At 40.8% G+C, this 15,221-nt stretch overlaps 1 protein-coding gene across 1 annotated transcript; it reads left to right on the top strand.

The window, feature by feature from the left end:
* Positions 1-1,699: 1,699 nt before the first annotated feature.
* Positions 1,700-2,830, top strand: LOC5570002 (mitochondrial import inner membrane translocase subunit Tim22). The gene is made up of 4 exons (XM_001658841.2): positions 1,700-2,077; positions 2,132-2,450; positions 2,508-2,580; positions 2,643-2,830. The coding sequence occupies exons 1-4, from the start codon at positions 1,944-1,946 to the stop codon at positions 2,723-2,725; spliced, it is 609 nt and encodes a 202-aa protein (XP_001658891.1). The 5' UTR covers positions 1,700-1,943; the 3' UTR covers positions 2,726-2,830.
* The last annotated feature ends 12,391 nt before the right edge of the window (positions 2,831-15,221 follow it).

Here is a 15,221-nt window from a genome sequence, read left to right as displayed (position 1 = left end):
GTTTTCAAAGAATTTCTTTTATTTTCCTTATAATTTCCCCAGAAGTTCATACAGCATTTTCTCAGATATTCCTCCATTAAAATTCTATCTGGAATTTCTTTAGGCAATGTTTGAAGGATTGTGCAAAGATGTTTTTCTAAATTCTATCAAAGATGCTTCTAAATAAACAGAAAAAAATCTTTTCCCAAAATATTCTCAAACAGTTCCAACAGATATTATACCAAAGGTCCTTCGGGGAATCTTCTAGGAATTTATCTTTTTTTTTATTATTTTTTCAAGGATTTCTATCAAATTGTACCAGGGATTATTTAACACTTTTTTCCAAGATGTCCCCAGGCTTGATAATGCTCCTCAACATCATTAGAGTTCGGTGAAATACTCTAGAGCAGCGTGCTGTCTTTACCTCTTTGCGAGGGAGCGAAAAAAATGCTAAGCAGAGAGGCAACGAAAAATGAGCGAGGAAGAAGCAGCACAAAACACAACAACGGCAGACTCAAGAGTTCTTTTGAAGTGTGAGTTAAGGTGAGCATCGCAACAAGAGATAGAGAGAGAGAGAGAGTACCTGAAAAAATCCTCGCGTTTTCTTGCACTCTCACTCGAATCGCTTGAAGATCTGTGTTGAAAATTTTGAGTTCAGTTTTTTCTCCTCATAAAAACGGCAAAATCGCCTCCTCTTTGCCTCGCAGAGGAGTTTCTATCAAGCCTGGATGTCCCCTCGATCTTATTTTCCAAACTACAGTAATGACCCGATTTTGTCAATCACCGATTTTGTATACCCCCGATTTTAGCACGCTTTTTGACCCGATTTTGTCAGCCTAAAATATCAGGGTTGGGAAAAAATCTGAAATTCACTCTACAGTAGCCAAGCAAAGCCAATCACAGTCAGCGAAGCCAGTGAAACTCACGCCCATCGCTGCTGCAGGCAAAATGCCTTGAAAATAGCAAAACACCCGTTGCTAAGGGCAACCCAGAATTACTGTAGGAAAATGTTCTATTTCCCGCATTTAGAGCCTTCAATGACACTCATGATTTAGAAAATTCGTGCACCTAACATAGGCTACTTGATGAGATTCACGTTTTTGAACTACTGTACTGGGAGAGCCACGTGATTTTCGCGAAAATTCAAGCCTACTACTATTACCATTCCCAGCACTGTAAAATATTATTAATTCCAAAGAATTCCTGGAAGATTTATATGGAATCATAAAAAAAATCTCCATCAGAAACATTTTTTAAGTTTATGATGATACTCTATGCCCAGGAAAGTCAAGGAAATTCACACGGCAAGCGTTGCCGACGTTATGAAATCGGCTCTACTTATCAGCTGTGAACCGCTCAAGTAATTTCGAATTCCTTAATTGTTTATTGTCCTATAGTGGTTATCACGCCCAATGGTATGGGTGCCCTAGTGTAGATGTAGTTGTGAACCTTAGAGGAAAACAATATGCACTCAGTCTAGAAAAACACCCAGAAACCGGGTGTAAATTTTTCAAATTGAGTAATATTTCCATATGCATTTTGATGAGTCTGGAAAGTGTGTGCAAGTTTCTTTGAGGAAAACAAAAACAAACTGTGTATGACGAGCGTATGTTAGTCTACGTGTGTTCAAATGTCACTAAGCTCTATTCTTTTGCACAATATTTTTTCAGCTGTTACCGAACACAAAAACAACCGTTCCACCCTAGTGATAGGAACAGCAGAACGAGCAGAACACCCAAATTGGGCTTACGATGCGTGCCACCCCTTTTTTGCATCAACTTTGACAAGAGCGTAGCATACAATCGTGAACGTACCCCAATGTGTTTTTGGATTGCGTAAAACTTCAAAAGCATGTGAAAATCGCAAACATTAAACATCGATTCGCATATCGCACAAAATTTATCTGTTAAAATATCAGTCTAAAATTTAACTAAAAAGAGCGGTGATAACTTAGGCATCGGAATATGTCGACGTTACTTCCGAAACCACCGAATCCAGATGACAAACCGAAACCGGATGCCACAAAATCGACCGGAATCTTCTTCCCAAACGCCGATTTGGATGAGATTGCAAAGCATTTCATAGGAAACAATACTAGGTAAGATTTTCAAAATCACCGTTGCCCCAATCATTACCACGATTCCGGCTTTAGGTTCCGCGAGAACATCATCATCCCGAAGATGTACGGCGCTGTACAGATCAAAACCAACGAGGAAAAGCTGGTCGAAGCGGCATTCGAGAGCTGTGCGTTCAAATCACTGATGAGCTGCGTGCTGGGGTATGGTTTGGGTGCTGCAATCGGTCTGTTCAGCTCCTCGGTCAATCCCAACATTGCCGACCCGTTGGCCGGCGAGAAGCAGCAGACGGCCCGCGAAATTTTCCGGGAGATGCGGCAGGCCACGCACTCGTACGGTAAAAACTTTGCGGTCATCGGTGCCGTTTTCGCTGCGGTGGAGTGTGTCATAGAATCGGTAAGGGCTTAGGATAAGCTTCTAATCCATCATTCTAATCCTGGTACACGTTTACAGAAAAGAGGAGTTTCTGATTGGAAGAATGGCACATACGCTGGAGCCGTGACTGGCGGGTTGATTGGTTTGAGAGGTGCGATTTTACAATAAAATCTTGAAAGTTAACATTTTCTCACAATTTCATTTTTGTTTCAGCTGGCGTCAAAGCGGGAATTTTCGGAGCAGCTGGTTTCGCCGCATTTTCCACGGTTATTGATTACTACATGAGGCATCGATAGGTTTTCCAATAGACTAGGTTATTAGCATTGTAGCATTGCAGATGAATATCATGTTGTAATTTAAAGTTATAAATCGACATAAATCTTTGGATTCATCAATATCAACTTCAATCTTTTTATTTCAAGCTGCCTAGCTGGTCTATCTTCAGTGGCTTTGATAAAAACCATGCGCCTCCATGATAGTGTACAAAAAAATCCGGAAAGAGCTTTTCATCGCATCCACCTAGGCACTCATGCGATGATATAACTCGCACTCTCGCTGGTTGAATACGCGGTTTTGACCAAAATTCCTGAATGTCAGTTATCAAAAGCAAGGCGTTAATGACTAATGGATATCTGCTAATCTGCTAATAATCTGCTAATATCAACGCACCCCCTAGCCATGGCCAATCTGCGTTGTTTATACAAACATCCCTATAAACCCCCACGCTGGGAAATACGTTTACCGAAAAAGGCGTTATGAGGTTCTGCACTGCATTCTTGTATTGGATTTACTTTAATGGCATTGTTGTTAGCAAATTCACAAAAAAGTGAAAGAGAAAGAAAACATGATTTGTGCAGGCAGAGCCCCATAGGCCATGCTATACCAGTTAGCACGCCCGACGCCCACCGATGACAGAGTGGGTAGGCACGCACCATCGTCCCGCCCTTCTACCTATTTTTGAGATAGGCAGTTCTGTCAGGGTGTAAATAGTTATTATTATCCATGTAATCAAAATGTAATGCACCGATTTACGACCTTCTACGTGTTAACGACCTTAAGGTGGGAATATTTGCGTGCCGGGTATGCTCATCTTCCTGTTATGACATCACTTCTCCACAATGGCTTGGAGGTTTCCTTCTTCATTTCGGTTGTCTGGAAAGATAAGAAAACAAGGAAAGGAAGGGGCCACACCACTCCACAGAATGGCGGCCCATCTGATATTAGTTATGTGTTAAATAATTATTGTTGTGAGTTGAGATCCTGAAAGGGAGAAATGCGAGTAGTCGGTAAGCCGCAAATCGAACCGTCAAAATCCCCATTATTTTTCAATGAGTTTGACAGCTCGATCGGCGGCCCACCCCCCGTCCCACCTCTCCCTTAGAGGCTCTCTAGTTGAGATAAATGTATGTATTGAGCAATTGCTACCTTACCGGGGTCGCGCTACCTACATCACGTTGATGGGACTGCCATCTTAGGTGTAGCTGACGTGATACAGCGTTTCATACTCAGCCGCTGGATGCCAGAACAGACGCTGTTTGAGCCGCACCTCCTGGTGTACAGACGCTCAAAACGCACCTCCTCACTCTAGCTGATGTCAGAAGGACAACAGTGCCCAGGCTGCACTACCAGCTAAGTACGCAACCCTTAGCTGGCGGTCTTTGTCATCATTTGACCCGTGGAAGCGCGAGGTAGGAACTTGTGAGGACCAGAGCTGTGTTGGTCGCTCCTTCCTGATTGTCGACTCACCTTTTTGCAGCCCAATGACTAATGGATATCAATGATTATTGTTTGAATTAAAATTTACCATGATTAACTGAATATGAATCGCAGCCAGATCTGAAATCTTCAAGAGCACAATTTTAGAGAACCAGCGAGTGGTCAATTGATCAATTTTCAGCTTGAACGTCTTTCTGGTTCACTAGATTTGTGAATCTTGAAGATTTGAGGTGTGGCTTCGAGTCATCTTTGTGGGAAGGAATTGACCACCAGAGCAGAGAATAACACAGGGAATCGATTACTGCGTGGGGAAATTGTGATTCGGAGAAAATTAACTCGCGACGACGTGACTTGCGTTTACAAACGTGTTCACTTTAATGATCGATTGAGAGGTAACAACGGAAATAAAAAAAGGTGGGTTTACACTTTATTTTCAGTTCAGTGGGTCAGCGCCCCTGTGGTAAAAAGATACTTACGTTCAACACTCCTCCTCGCTGAGCTACACGGAGACGGAATTCAACTCAATTTTGGGTTGTTTCAACGCAATTCCGTAGTTGAGCCCAATAACTCAATTTTGGCTAAATTTCCAAGGTCCCCACTAGGTAGTTTGGCTTTAATTCCATTAGAAAAATATACTTAATTTTGGGTTGATTTAACGCAAAATTGAGTTCTTTCGACCCAAACATAAGAAAAGTTGCATTTACCCAAATTTGGCTTATTGGGCCAAAGTACCCCCATTGGGTAGATGCAGCTCTCTCTATTTTTGACAACATTCGCGTGGGAGAAAGAGAAATCCGAGAGATTTTGGGTTGAAACTATAATCGATATACTTAATTTTGGGTAAAGTAAACTCAAAAATTAGGTAAAAATATTTCTCCGTGTACTGAACGAATCTATCTCTGTTTACCTTAGCCAGCCCAAGGTCGGCTCAACGTATTTTGACAGCTACTAAAGGTACGCTGCATTTTTGTCTATCTTACACGAACATACTCACACAGGTAAAATAGTTATGAAAATCCGTCAGATTTGCACTGAAATCGGAATATAAATTCAATTTTTTAAATTGGCTTGTTTAGGGGTATCCAGTTTTTTTACATACCATGATTCTACGTCAAAAATGGAGCCAGAATCCAAAATTTCATGATTATCCGTGCCCTGGAACTATTTTTAAAATACATTTAAAGTTAGTATGGAAATCGCTTTTGAATCATTGCTCGGCAAATGTTACTACGGGACGAGCTGTTATTATGTAAATTGAAATGTCATTGAGTCTACAGATTTATATCTTCATTAATCATTTTTAACGTCAAAATTATGATATTGAAGCGCTATCAAATTGTATTATACTTAGACAAATGTACTCACAAATGGTCATGTTCCGACATGCAGGAGCAAATTATATTCGAAGAAACCCTAAAACAGAACTATGTGAACCGGTTACTTTCCATAGAGTTCCAACGCTCAACGTGCAGAGAAACCGATGGCTAACATTTTTGGGCTAAAACGTGAAAACAAATACCACGAATTTTTTTGTCTGTTCCAAGCACTTCCGAGAATCAGATAGCAGACCATAGCGAAGAAAATAAAGAAAATCCCGATGTAAGTTTTGAACAACTATCGAAAGTTAAATTATACTGAACAATAATAAACAACAAGAAAATGCACTTTGTATTATTTATTTTATTATACCTATCTATAATATCGGAAGGGTCGATCGAAATCGAATCTTCCAAAAACACTGTTGTAATACTTGAAACTTTTCAGTATACTTAGCTCAAAACCGACCTAAATGCCACTCTCACCCCTTTGTATTTGGGCCCCTCATATGACCAAGACTTTCGGTCAAATCACCCAAATTATATCAGATTCAATTCCTGCATTCAGTACAATAAGGCCTTTCTATGTACATATAGCAAATATATACTTGTATATAAAATATAGAAAAAAAACAACTTGCACGGCTAGTTATTTCTGAGGGAGGTAATGGGGTGTGATGAGAAACATGAAAAATACTCCTTATATATAGAACAAATGCATCAAATGACCTCCTAATGGGATACGTAACAAATTATTCTGCTAAGCTATCGATATTTTGTTATCCTAAATAGCTTAATTTACTTAAATTGCATTAAAATATAACAAATTCCATACAAATCCGGTAAAAGTTCATAACTATCTACTAATACTAATGCACAGTCGTGAATAGCATACCTTCTATAGCTGTCAATATACTTAGAGGTCGGCTACGTATTGGTTAATCTTGTGTGGTCCCAATGGCTTGGTGAATATGTCGGCCATCATCCTATCGGTTGGACAGTAGGCCAGCTGAATCACTCCTTTGGAGCACAAATCCTTCGCATGATGTTGTCTAGTATCGATGTGCTTGCTGCGTTTGTTTTGCCGGTCGAGGGAAACAAAATCGATACAACTACGGTTGTCTTCGTTGATCTTCGTCGGTTGTCGCTGCTCGGCTAAAAACTCACACAATAAGCGTCGCAACCACACTGCTTCCTGTGCCGCTGCTGACAGAGTGACATACTCAGCTTCCATGGTGGACATTGATACGCAGTTCTGTTTTCTACTGCCCCAGCTGATCGCCGCACCACCTAGCATGAACACAAATCCGCTTGTGGACTTACGATCCGAGGTATCTCCAGCCCAGTCTGCGTCGCTGTATCCAGTCAGTGTCAATCCATCTCCACGCTTGAGCCCAAGTCGCAAAACCAAATCTCCCGTTCCGATCAGGTATCGAACGACGCGTTTGAGTTCGACCTAATCACGCTGCGTAGGACGGCTGCTACTACGACTAAGAATCGACACGGCTGCAGCAATGTCTGGTCTGGTGTTAGTGGCTAAGTACAATAACGCACCAACAAGACTGTGGTATTGCACGTTATCAGCCAGTGGTTCACTGTCAGCCTGCTTCATGTACCCTGTGTCCCTGTGTATTTCGATGTCTTGGCCTTGTCCAGTCCATGGCGTTCCGCGATTTCGTTGATAAACGCTTTCTGGCTCAGCGAATAGAATCCATCGCTGCTCTTCTCAACCTTGATGCCTAGGAACTGACTTATCGGCCCCAACGACGAGATTTCAAAGTGCTTACTTAATTGATTCTCCAAGAGATCCATCTGACGCTCATCACCACTAACCACGACAATGTCATCCACATATATTAAGAGATAAATCCACTCACCATTGTCCAACTGTTTCGCAAACAGGCAACCGTCCGAATCTGATTGCTTAAATCCTAAGCTCAACAATACCTTCTTCATGGTAGCATTCCAGACATGGGCTGCCTGTTTGAGTCCATACAAACTTCGGTGCAGTCTGCACACCAGCTCCTACCCGGTAAGGAGTATCCCGGGGGCTGCCGCATATAGAGTTCTTCGCTCAGTCTTCCATTTAGATACGCATTTTTCACATCGATGTGACGAACTTGAAGCTTCTTGTGATCTGCTAGCGCCAGGAGCACCCTGAACGTCGACGGCATAGAAACCGGCGCAAACACTTCACTAAAGTCACTGCCGTAACGTTGTCCAAATCCCTGGGCAACGAGCCTCGCTTTGTGGCGCACCACCTGTCCACTAGAGTCCTTTTTCTTCTTAAAGACCCATTTTGACCCTATTGCTTGTCGCCCTTTCGGTAGTTCAACTAACGACCACGTACCCTTCGACAACAGCGATTTATATTCATCGTTCATCGCTTTTATCCACTTATCACTACACACACTATTCACAGCTTCACGGTAGTTCTTCGGTTCCGGATCGTCCATCTTCGCAACACCGACTACAAAATCCTGATATCTTGCCGGCAGCACTCCTGCATTTCCGCGCTGAGGTCTACCTGGCTCCGCTTGATCTCCATCGGGGTCTTCGGCATCAGCACCATAGAAAACATCATCGTCGAAATCTTCCCCCACAAAACCTTCACATTCCGATTCTTCGTCGATGCTTTCATTCTCTGCGGAAACCGATTCGATAGACACGAGTCGATCCGTGTTCCTCTGCGGAACAACTTCCGCATCCGCAGGCTTTTGATCCTTCGCTCCAGCTGATAACTCCTCCTGCAGTTGTGATCCTAGTTCAAGGAACCTGGCATCCCGACTAATAACTATCTTATTCGTCTGCTTGTCCAAAAAACGATACGCTTTGGAGCCACAAGCATATCCAATGAACAAGAGCTTACTCGCTCGGCTGTCTAGCTTCACTCGTTTTGCGTCCGGAATGTAGACGAATGCCTCACACCCAAACACTTTCAGGCGGCTTAAATCAGGTTTCTCTTCACACCATCGGCGTCTTCGCTACTGACCGTGAGGGTAAACGATTCTGAATGTAAGCTGCAGTAGCTATTGCTTCTCCCCAATACTTCTTATCCAAGTTCGCATCAAGAAGCATGCATACCGCCATCTCCTGCAGGTAGCGATTGCGCCTCTCGGCTACGCCGTTCTGTTGTGGCGCGTATCCTGCCGTCAGCTGCATCTGAATGCCCTCTTCCCGATAAAACTGTTCAAGCTCACGGTTGACGAACTCGCCGCCACGATCAGATCGTATAATCTGCGGCTTCCTCCCAAACTTATTCTCAACCATCCGAACGAAACTCATGATGCAGTGTTTCGCTTCAGATTTATCAGTAAGCAAATACATTATGACATACCTGCTGAAGTCATCGATGAGGGTTAGAAAGTACCTCTTACCGCCGGGTGTCACATTGCTCATTGGACCGCACAGATCCGTGTGGATCAATTGCAACGGCTGTGTTGATTTCCGCTCAGCTTGCTGCGGGTATGGCAACCGGGCCATCTTGCCCTCCATACACGGCTCACACACAATCTTGGTACCACAGTTCACTAGCTTCATACCAATAGCCAGATCTTCTTTCTGAATCTTCTCAAACACCGCCGGATCACGGTGACCGAATCTTCGGTGCCATGTATGCTGGCAGTTCACTGTATGGCATTGGATATTTGCAACCGCAACACGTTCCGGCTCTTTCAAAAAATACAGTCCGCCGCGCCTCTCACCCAAGGCAACGACCGTGTACGACGCATTACGCATTTCAACACTGTTCTTCGTAAAGAGCACACTGTAACCCTTATCTGCCATTTTACTCACGGATAACAATCCACCGTCGAGGTTTGGCACAAACAACACTTTATCGAGATTGATATCCACCGGTTCGCCGGTACCGTTAACACTTTTCAACGAACCGCAGCCTATACCACCAGACTCTGAGCAATTTCCATTCGCCATCACAACCGTAACACTCGACTTCTCCAGCTCATTGAAAAACCCTTCACTGCTGGTCATGTGGCACGAAGCCCCACTATCGATCGTCCACAAACGATCCACTTTAGCCGCTGCACAGATGGCTTTACCCTCAGTATGGGCAGAAAAACAAACACTGTTGATTTCCGGATTTTTCACTTGCTTAGCCTTCGCCGGTTGTTGGCCACTGCCACCAGGTTTCACACCGGATAGTCCTTCGCCGCTGTTCTTCTCTTTTACACTTTGCCTTTTCCGACAATCGTTCTTAAAATGTCCCGGTTTCTTGCAAAAAAACACAACTTTTCTTTGTTTACTTTCTGCGTTTTTAGCACTTGTTCACCGGATGAAGATTTTCCGCTCCGCTCCTGCCGCTTGTGTATTCGTCCATGAGCTTGGACCGCACCAACTGCATCGTAACATCCGCATCGGGGCGTGCTTCTAGAGCAGATGCCAAGAAATGGTATGATTCTGGCATGTTCCTTAGCACCATAGTGATTTTCAGTTTCTCGGCCAACTCTAATCCCGCATTCACTAAGCGCTCGAAAAGCGAATCCAATTCCAACAAGTGCTTCTCAACGTCTCCATTTTCACTCAATTTCGCATCACATAGCCGGTTTAGAAGTGACAACTGCGACGATGCTGTCGACTTCTCATGGTATGCTTTTAAAGCATCCCATACCGCCTTTGCACTAACACTATCCTTGATTAACACATATTGACTTTCGTCAATGCACAGTCCTAGTGTAGCACGGGCCTTCCGGTCAGCTTTGTTCCAGGCGTCGGTTACTGGCTCCGGTTTGGCATCCGCCACGACATGCCAAAGATCCTCCCGGATCAAAAACATCTCCATTTGAAACTTCCAACTAGCGTAGTTGGTGTTTCCAAGTTTGCTGATCGCAAACTTTCCCGGATCCGCCATTTTGTGCCCACCGGCAAATCACCACCAGGCAACAACCAGCCGAATTCGATGCACGCGACAACGCCAAAACTGATCAGACGAACTTCCGCGAATTTCACTATTAAACCGACCGAATTCCACGATTCCTCTCTGGGCACATAACCTGTGGGAAGGAATTGACCACCAGAGCAGAGAATAACACAGGGAATCGATTACTGCGTGGGGAAATTGTGATTCGGAGAAAATTAACTCGCGACGACGTGACTTGCGTTTACAAACGTGTTCACTTTAATGATCGATTGAGAGGTAACAACGGAAATAAAAAAAGGTGGGTTTACACTTTATTTTCAGTTCAGTGGATCAGCGCCCCTGTGGTAAAAATATACTTACGTTCAACAATCTTCACCTTAAGGCACGGGAAGTCACTGTAATCATCAGTTATAACCGTATCTATTTGAAGAAGCACATCTCAAGTTCCATTTCATATATCGAATTGAAAATGTATCGCTCAAAACAAATCATTATGCATGATTTTTCAGCGATATCAAACTCTCAAACCATTTGAATTTCAATTGGTAGTTGAAGATTTTGATTCCGCAACATGAATAATCTAAAATTAATAGAAACGTGTGGAATTTTCATGGTTTTTAATCAGACGCTCCCTCACTTTTACCTTATATTCTGTACATTTTGAATTTTGAACAGCTAATGGAAATCAAAGTTAGAAACGCCAAATCATAAATTGGAATAACTCAACCACCAATTTAATATATATATATATATATATATATATATATATATATATATATATATATATATATATATATATATATATATATATATATATATATATATATATATATATATATATAGCAGCGTCCACGTTTCATGCGCATAGAGGGCTACCGGCCTTATGAGCGTTTTGTACATGGTGCATTTGCGGGTGTGAATCTTCTTTGACCGCAGCTTCTTGTGGAAGCCATAGTAGGCCTGACTTCCACTGATGATGCGCCTCCGTATTTCAGGCTAACTTTATTGTCAGCCGTCAGCAAGGATCCAAGGTAGACGAATTCGTCGTCGACCACCTCGAACGTATCCCCGTCTATCGTAACACTGCTACCTAGGCGATCCCTGTCGCGCTCGGCCCCATCAGCTAGCATGTACTTTGTCTTGGACGCATTCACCACCAAACAAATTGACTGGATCTCGTAAAAATCGTACCCCGGCTGTTGAGCCCGGCTCTCCGCATAACGCAATAGCGCAATATTGAACAACAGGCACGAAACTTCACCACCTTGTCATAGTCCTCGGCGGGATCCAAACGAACTGGAATGTTCGCCTGAAACCTTCACACAATTTTGCACACCTTCCATCGTTGCTCTTATCAGACTCGTGAGCTTCCAGGGAAAGCTGTTCTCGTCCATGATTTTTCATAAATCTACGCGGTTGATACTATCGTATGCCACCCACAAATCGATGAAAATGTGATCCGGTATTCACCAGAGTGGATTTAGATAAGAGTGGCGTCAATATCAAAATTGGAACAGCGGTGAACTGTCATTTTCATACAAATCCTCTGTCAAAACTGGAACATGACGTCACTCTTGTTTATAGGCACTCTAATATTCACGACATTTTTGGAGGTTTTGCCGTACAGTACACTGAAAACAGCTTTGTAGTGAAAATTACTACAATAGGGGTTACAACTGACAGGCTCGCATCAACGATTTTCAACCGAAGTGATTTCATGATTACCATAAGAAGAAGTGTTGTAGTTTTCACTGTTATGACAGAATTTTGTCGAGGTTGTTGGCTTCACTAATGAATACTATATTACTATTCATTAGTTGAATATACAAGAAAACTCTGTTATTTGGACTGTGCTGATGAAACTGCTGCATAGTTCATGGCGTTCAATCACTTTAAAAAAAATCTTCAATACTGTGTCATTGAAAACTGTTTTTATTTATTTTATGCTCAACAACAGGATTAAACATTGATAAATATTACACATACCTAACGATAATTATACGCATATTTTACGGTGTTTCGTCAGCTGGTATTTTTATGTATTAGGATCCGTGATACACTTGTAAGACGCCGGTAACTTGGAGCCTTAAAAACATTATTACGTACAATCGTTGTACTTCACGAACTTGTTCCCAGGATGACCTGAAGATACCAACAGCAGCAAACAGATGAAGAAAACAGTAATTTATATGAAATGTGTACTTACCCAATATAATCTTTTAGGCTCTTAGCTCAGCGCTTATTATTCTCACAAATAACAGTGGTTTCATATGCTATTAAGACGGAAACATAACAATTTTTCTTAATTTCCACTTGTAAATATTAGGGATACAGATGAATGATAAAATGGTGGAACGTAAACAAAACGAATGGAAATTTCTACTTTGAAGTTCGTCAATTTTACATTCTAATTATTGTAGAATTGAGAATTGTACCATAATATATTCTAAATTCAACAATGAATACAGTAAATTGACCCATAAAATAACAAAATATGCGTGGACTTTTTGAAGACATTGTGTTCTTGAATTTACCATACATAAATGACCGAGCACATTCTGAAAATAACATAATGAGGTTCATTATAACTGATTTTATAGTAACTTTGACAATATTTGCTCATTGTAAATTCAACTGATTGAATGTCGTTCGATTTACGTAACCATTCATTTCAGTGTAATGATCTGGTGCGTTGTCGATCGGCTGTCAACGAAATCGGCTTGATAACTTCCCACGAACTCGTTTACTATAGGTGACAGACGACGGAAGATGATCTGGGATAATACTTTGTAGGCCGCATTTAGAATGGTGATCGCTTTTATCATGTAAATTGTTGGTTTAATTAGTCTCTTTATTTTTTAGCTTCTTCTAGATGTTCTAATTATCAATGTTTTGTCACCGTCGTTTTCGAATAGCATTATTTTGGAAAAAATAAAACAAAAATATCACAAATTGGAGTTTGAATTTGAATTTGACGTAAAAAATTGTACAACTCGTTTATTTGACCATTTATTGCAAAGTTAAACTATGAAAATCATCATGCACGTTTCTAAAAAAAGATTATATTATTGTAATGCTGTATGATGTTTGCAGATCGTATAGTACTGAATTTTCCAGTAGTATTGGTTGCACATTTGCAAAACTAGCTTTTTAAAAAATAAAATAGTTTAAAACCATCATTTGTAAACTAGTAAACATGGAATATATGTGATATGGTGCAGAGATACTTGGGTACCGTAATCCGGGGACAAATTGATCACTGGGGAGAATTTGATCAGGTCGGTACCGAAAAACATTTCCACCCAAGGATGCTGAAGGTTTCGTTGGCACCACAGACATTCCAAGTTTTCTAGTTCATAGATGCAGTGGCCTAGCTAGAGCTTTGTGGGCCCGGTGCGGGGTAAATTTTGGGGCCCCCAACTAGAAAACTCCCCCTTCAATTTTTTTTGATGACGCTTAACATTTTGACGAAAATTTCGTAATATAAAGGTCAAAAATTAATCTTCACCTATACAAGGATGTGGCCAGGATTTCCGTCAGGAAGTAATTTCTAGAGTGACATCTTATGGGATTCAAAAAAAAAAAAAAATCATTAGAGATTTCTATATGTTTTTTAAGGATCTTCAAAATTATTTTTACAGAAAGCTTTCTGTAGTATGTCTGGAAGAAGTATGCCTGGATTAATTTAAAGAAGTATGCTTGCAGTAATTCATAGGTAAACTTCTGGAAAACTCTTGAAAAAATTGGAACAATTCTTTGGAAAAAATATTTTGAAATCGCTGGACAAATTCCTAAAATCTGGTAGCAAATTTGTCACAAAATCACTGAAAATCTTATTGTAGTTTTTGAAGTAATTCTAGGAGGAAATCAAGCTGAAATGCCTGATTGGATAGTTCATGTGTGATGGAGTTTGGTCTAATTATTCAAGAAATAAAAATATAGAAAGTATCTTAAAATATGTCGAGAAGTAAAATCATCATTTTGCATTCAAAATTTTTTGCTATTAAGAAAAATGCTCTTTTTTGTATTGTTTCTAACAGCACAGCCATATTTCAAGAGAACCCAAGTAACAATTCCACAGCAATTTGGCATTCGTGTGGATTTATTAATGTTTTATGACAGTTACGTGAATGCTAGGAAAGCTAGAGGCGACATTTAACGTTACTAGAAGATTATATTTTGTGAGTCAGCTGTAAGTTGTTTTCAAAACCTTTTAGAGACAAACTATAAAGTTAAAATTTTGTGGCTACAAGACCAGCTTTATTGCAGCATATAATACCTCATTTAAACTGCTAGTGGTGGCTGAATGACACTTATTTGTGACGGCTATGATAAAAGATTGATATAATAAACCTTATTGTCATAAAAGCTGCTTTTAAACTGATTGACTTGCACTTGAATATTGATAACTTACCTTATTTATACCTTTGAAATCAGTATTTGGGCTCTTCAGATGTATTGCGAATGCATTGCGATGCATTGCAAACACTTATTCCCGATGGAAAAACGACAAACTAATGTCCGTTTCATTGTTTTTTTTGCGAATATTCTTCATAATAATGTCAAACTTTGTTGAAAGCTGCTTAGTTGCCATAAAAAGCCAAAAAAAGCTGAATCATCTTCAATCAGCATTTATCAAGGCAATTTTACATCCACAAATTCCGAATACTAACTATGTGCCCTTATTTGTGTATTTATGATGATAAAACAGCATTTGTCGATGGCAATCTATCAATCATGGTTCCGCCATATTAATTTCACTCCGGTTGCCACAATTTATTTTTTTCTAATCATGTTATCTCCATGAATTCGCTTATAAGATGATGTGGTGTGATGATTAAACTGATTGAATATAATTTAAAGCACAATAACTGACCAATCAAA

Source organism: Aedes aegypti, chromosome 3, assembly GCF_002204515.2.
Source record: "Aedes aegypti strain LVP_AGWG chromosome 3, AaegL5.0 Primary Assembly, whole genome shotgun sequence".
NCBI classification, from domain to species: domain Eukaryota; kingdom Metazoa; phylum Arthropoda; class Insecta; order Diptera; family Culicidae; genus Aedes; species Aedes aegypti.
Note: the sequence above shows the minus strand (reverse complement) of the source record. Positions and strands in the feature narration are given on the sequence as shown.

Excerpts from the sequence above, each read along its gene's own strand:
- LOC5570002 (XM_001658841.2), top strand. The coding sequence starts at position 1,944 with ATGTCGACGTTACTTCCGAAACCACCGAATCCAGATGACAAACCGAAA. Across the intron at positions 2,451-2,507 it reads TGGAGTGTGTCATAGAATCG|AAAAGAGGAGTTTCTGATTG; the intron begins GTAAGGGCTTAG and ends ACACGTTTACAG. Across the intron at positions 2,581-2,642 it reads CGGGTTGATTGGTTTGAGAG|CTGGCGTCAAAGCGGGAATT; the intron begins GTGCGATTTTAC and ends TTTTTGTTTCAG.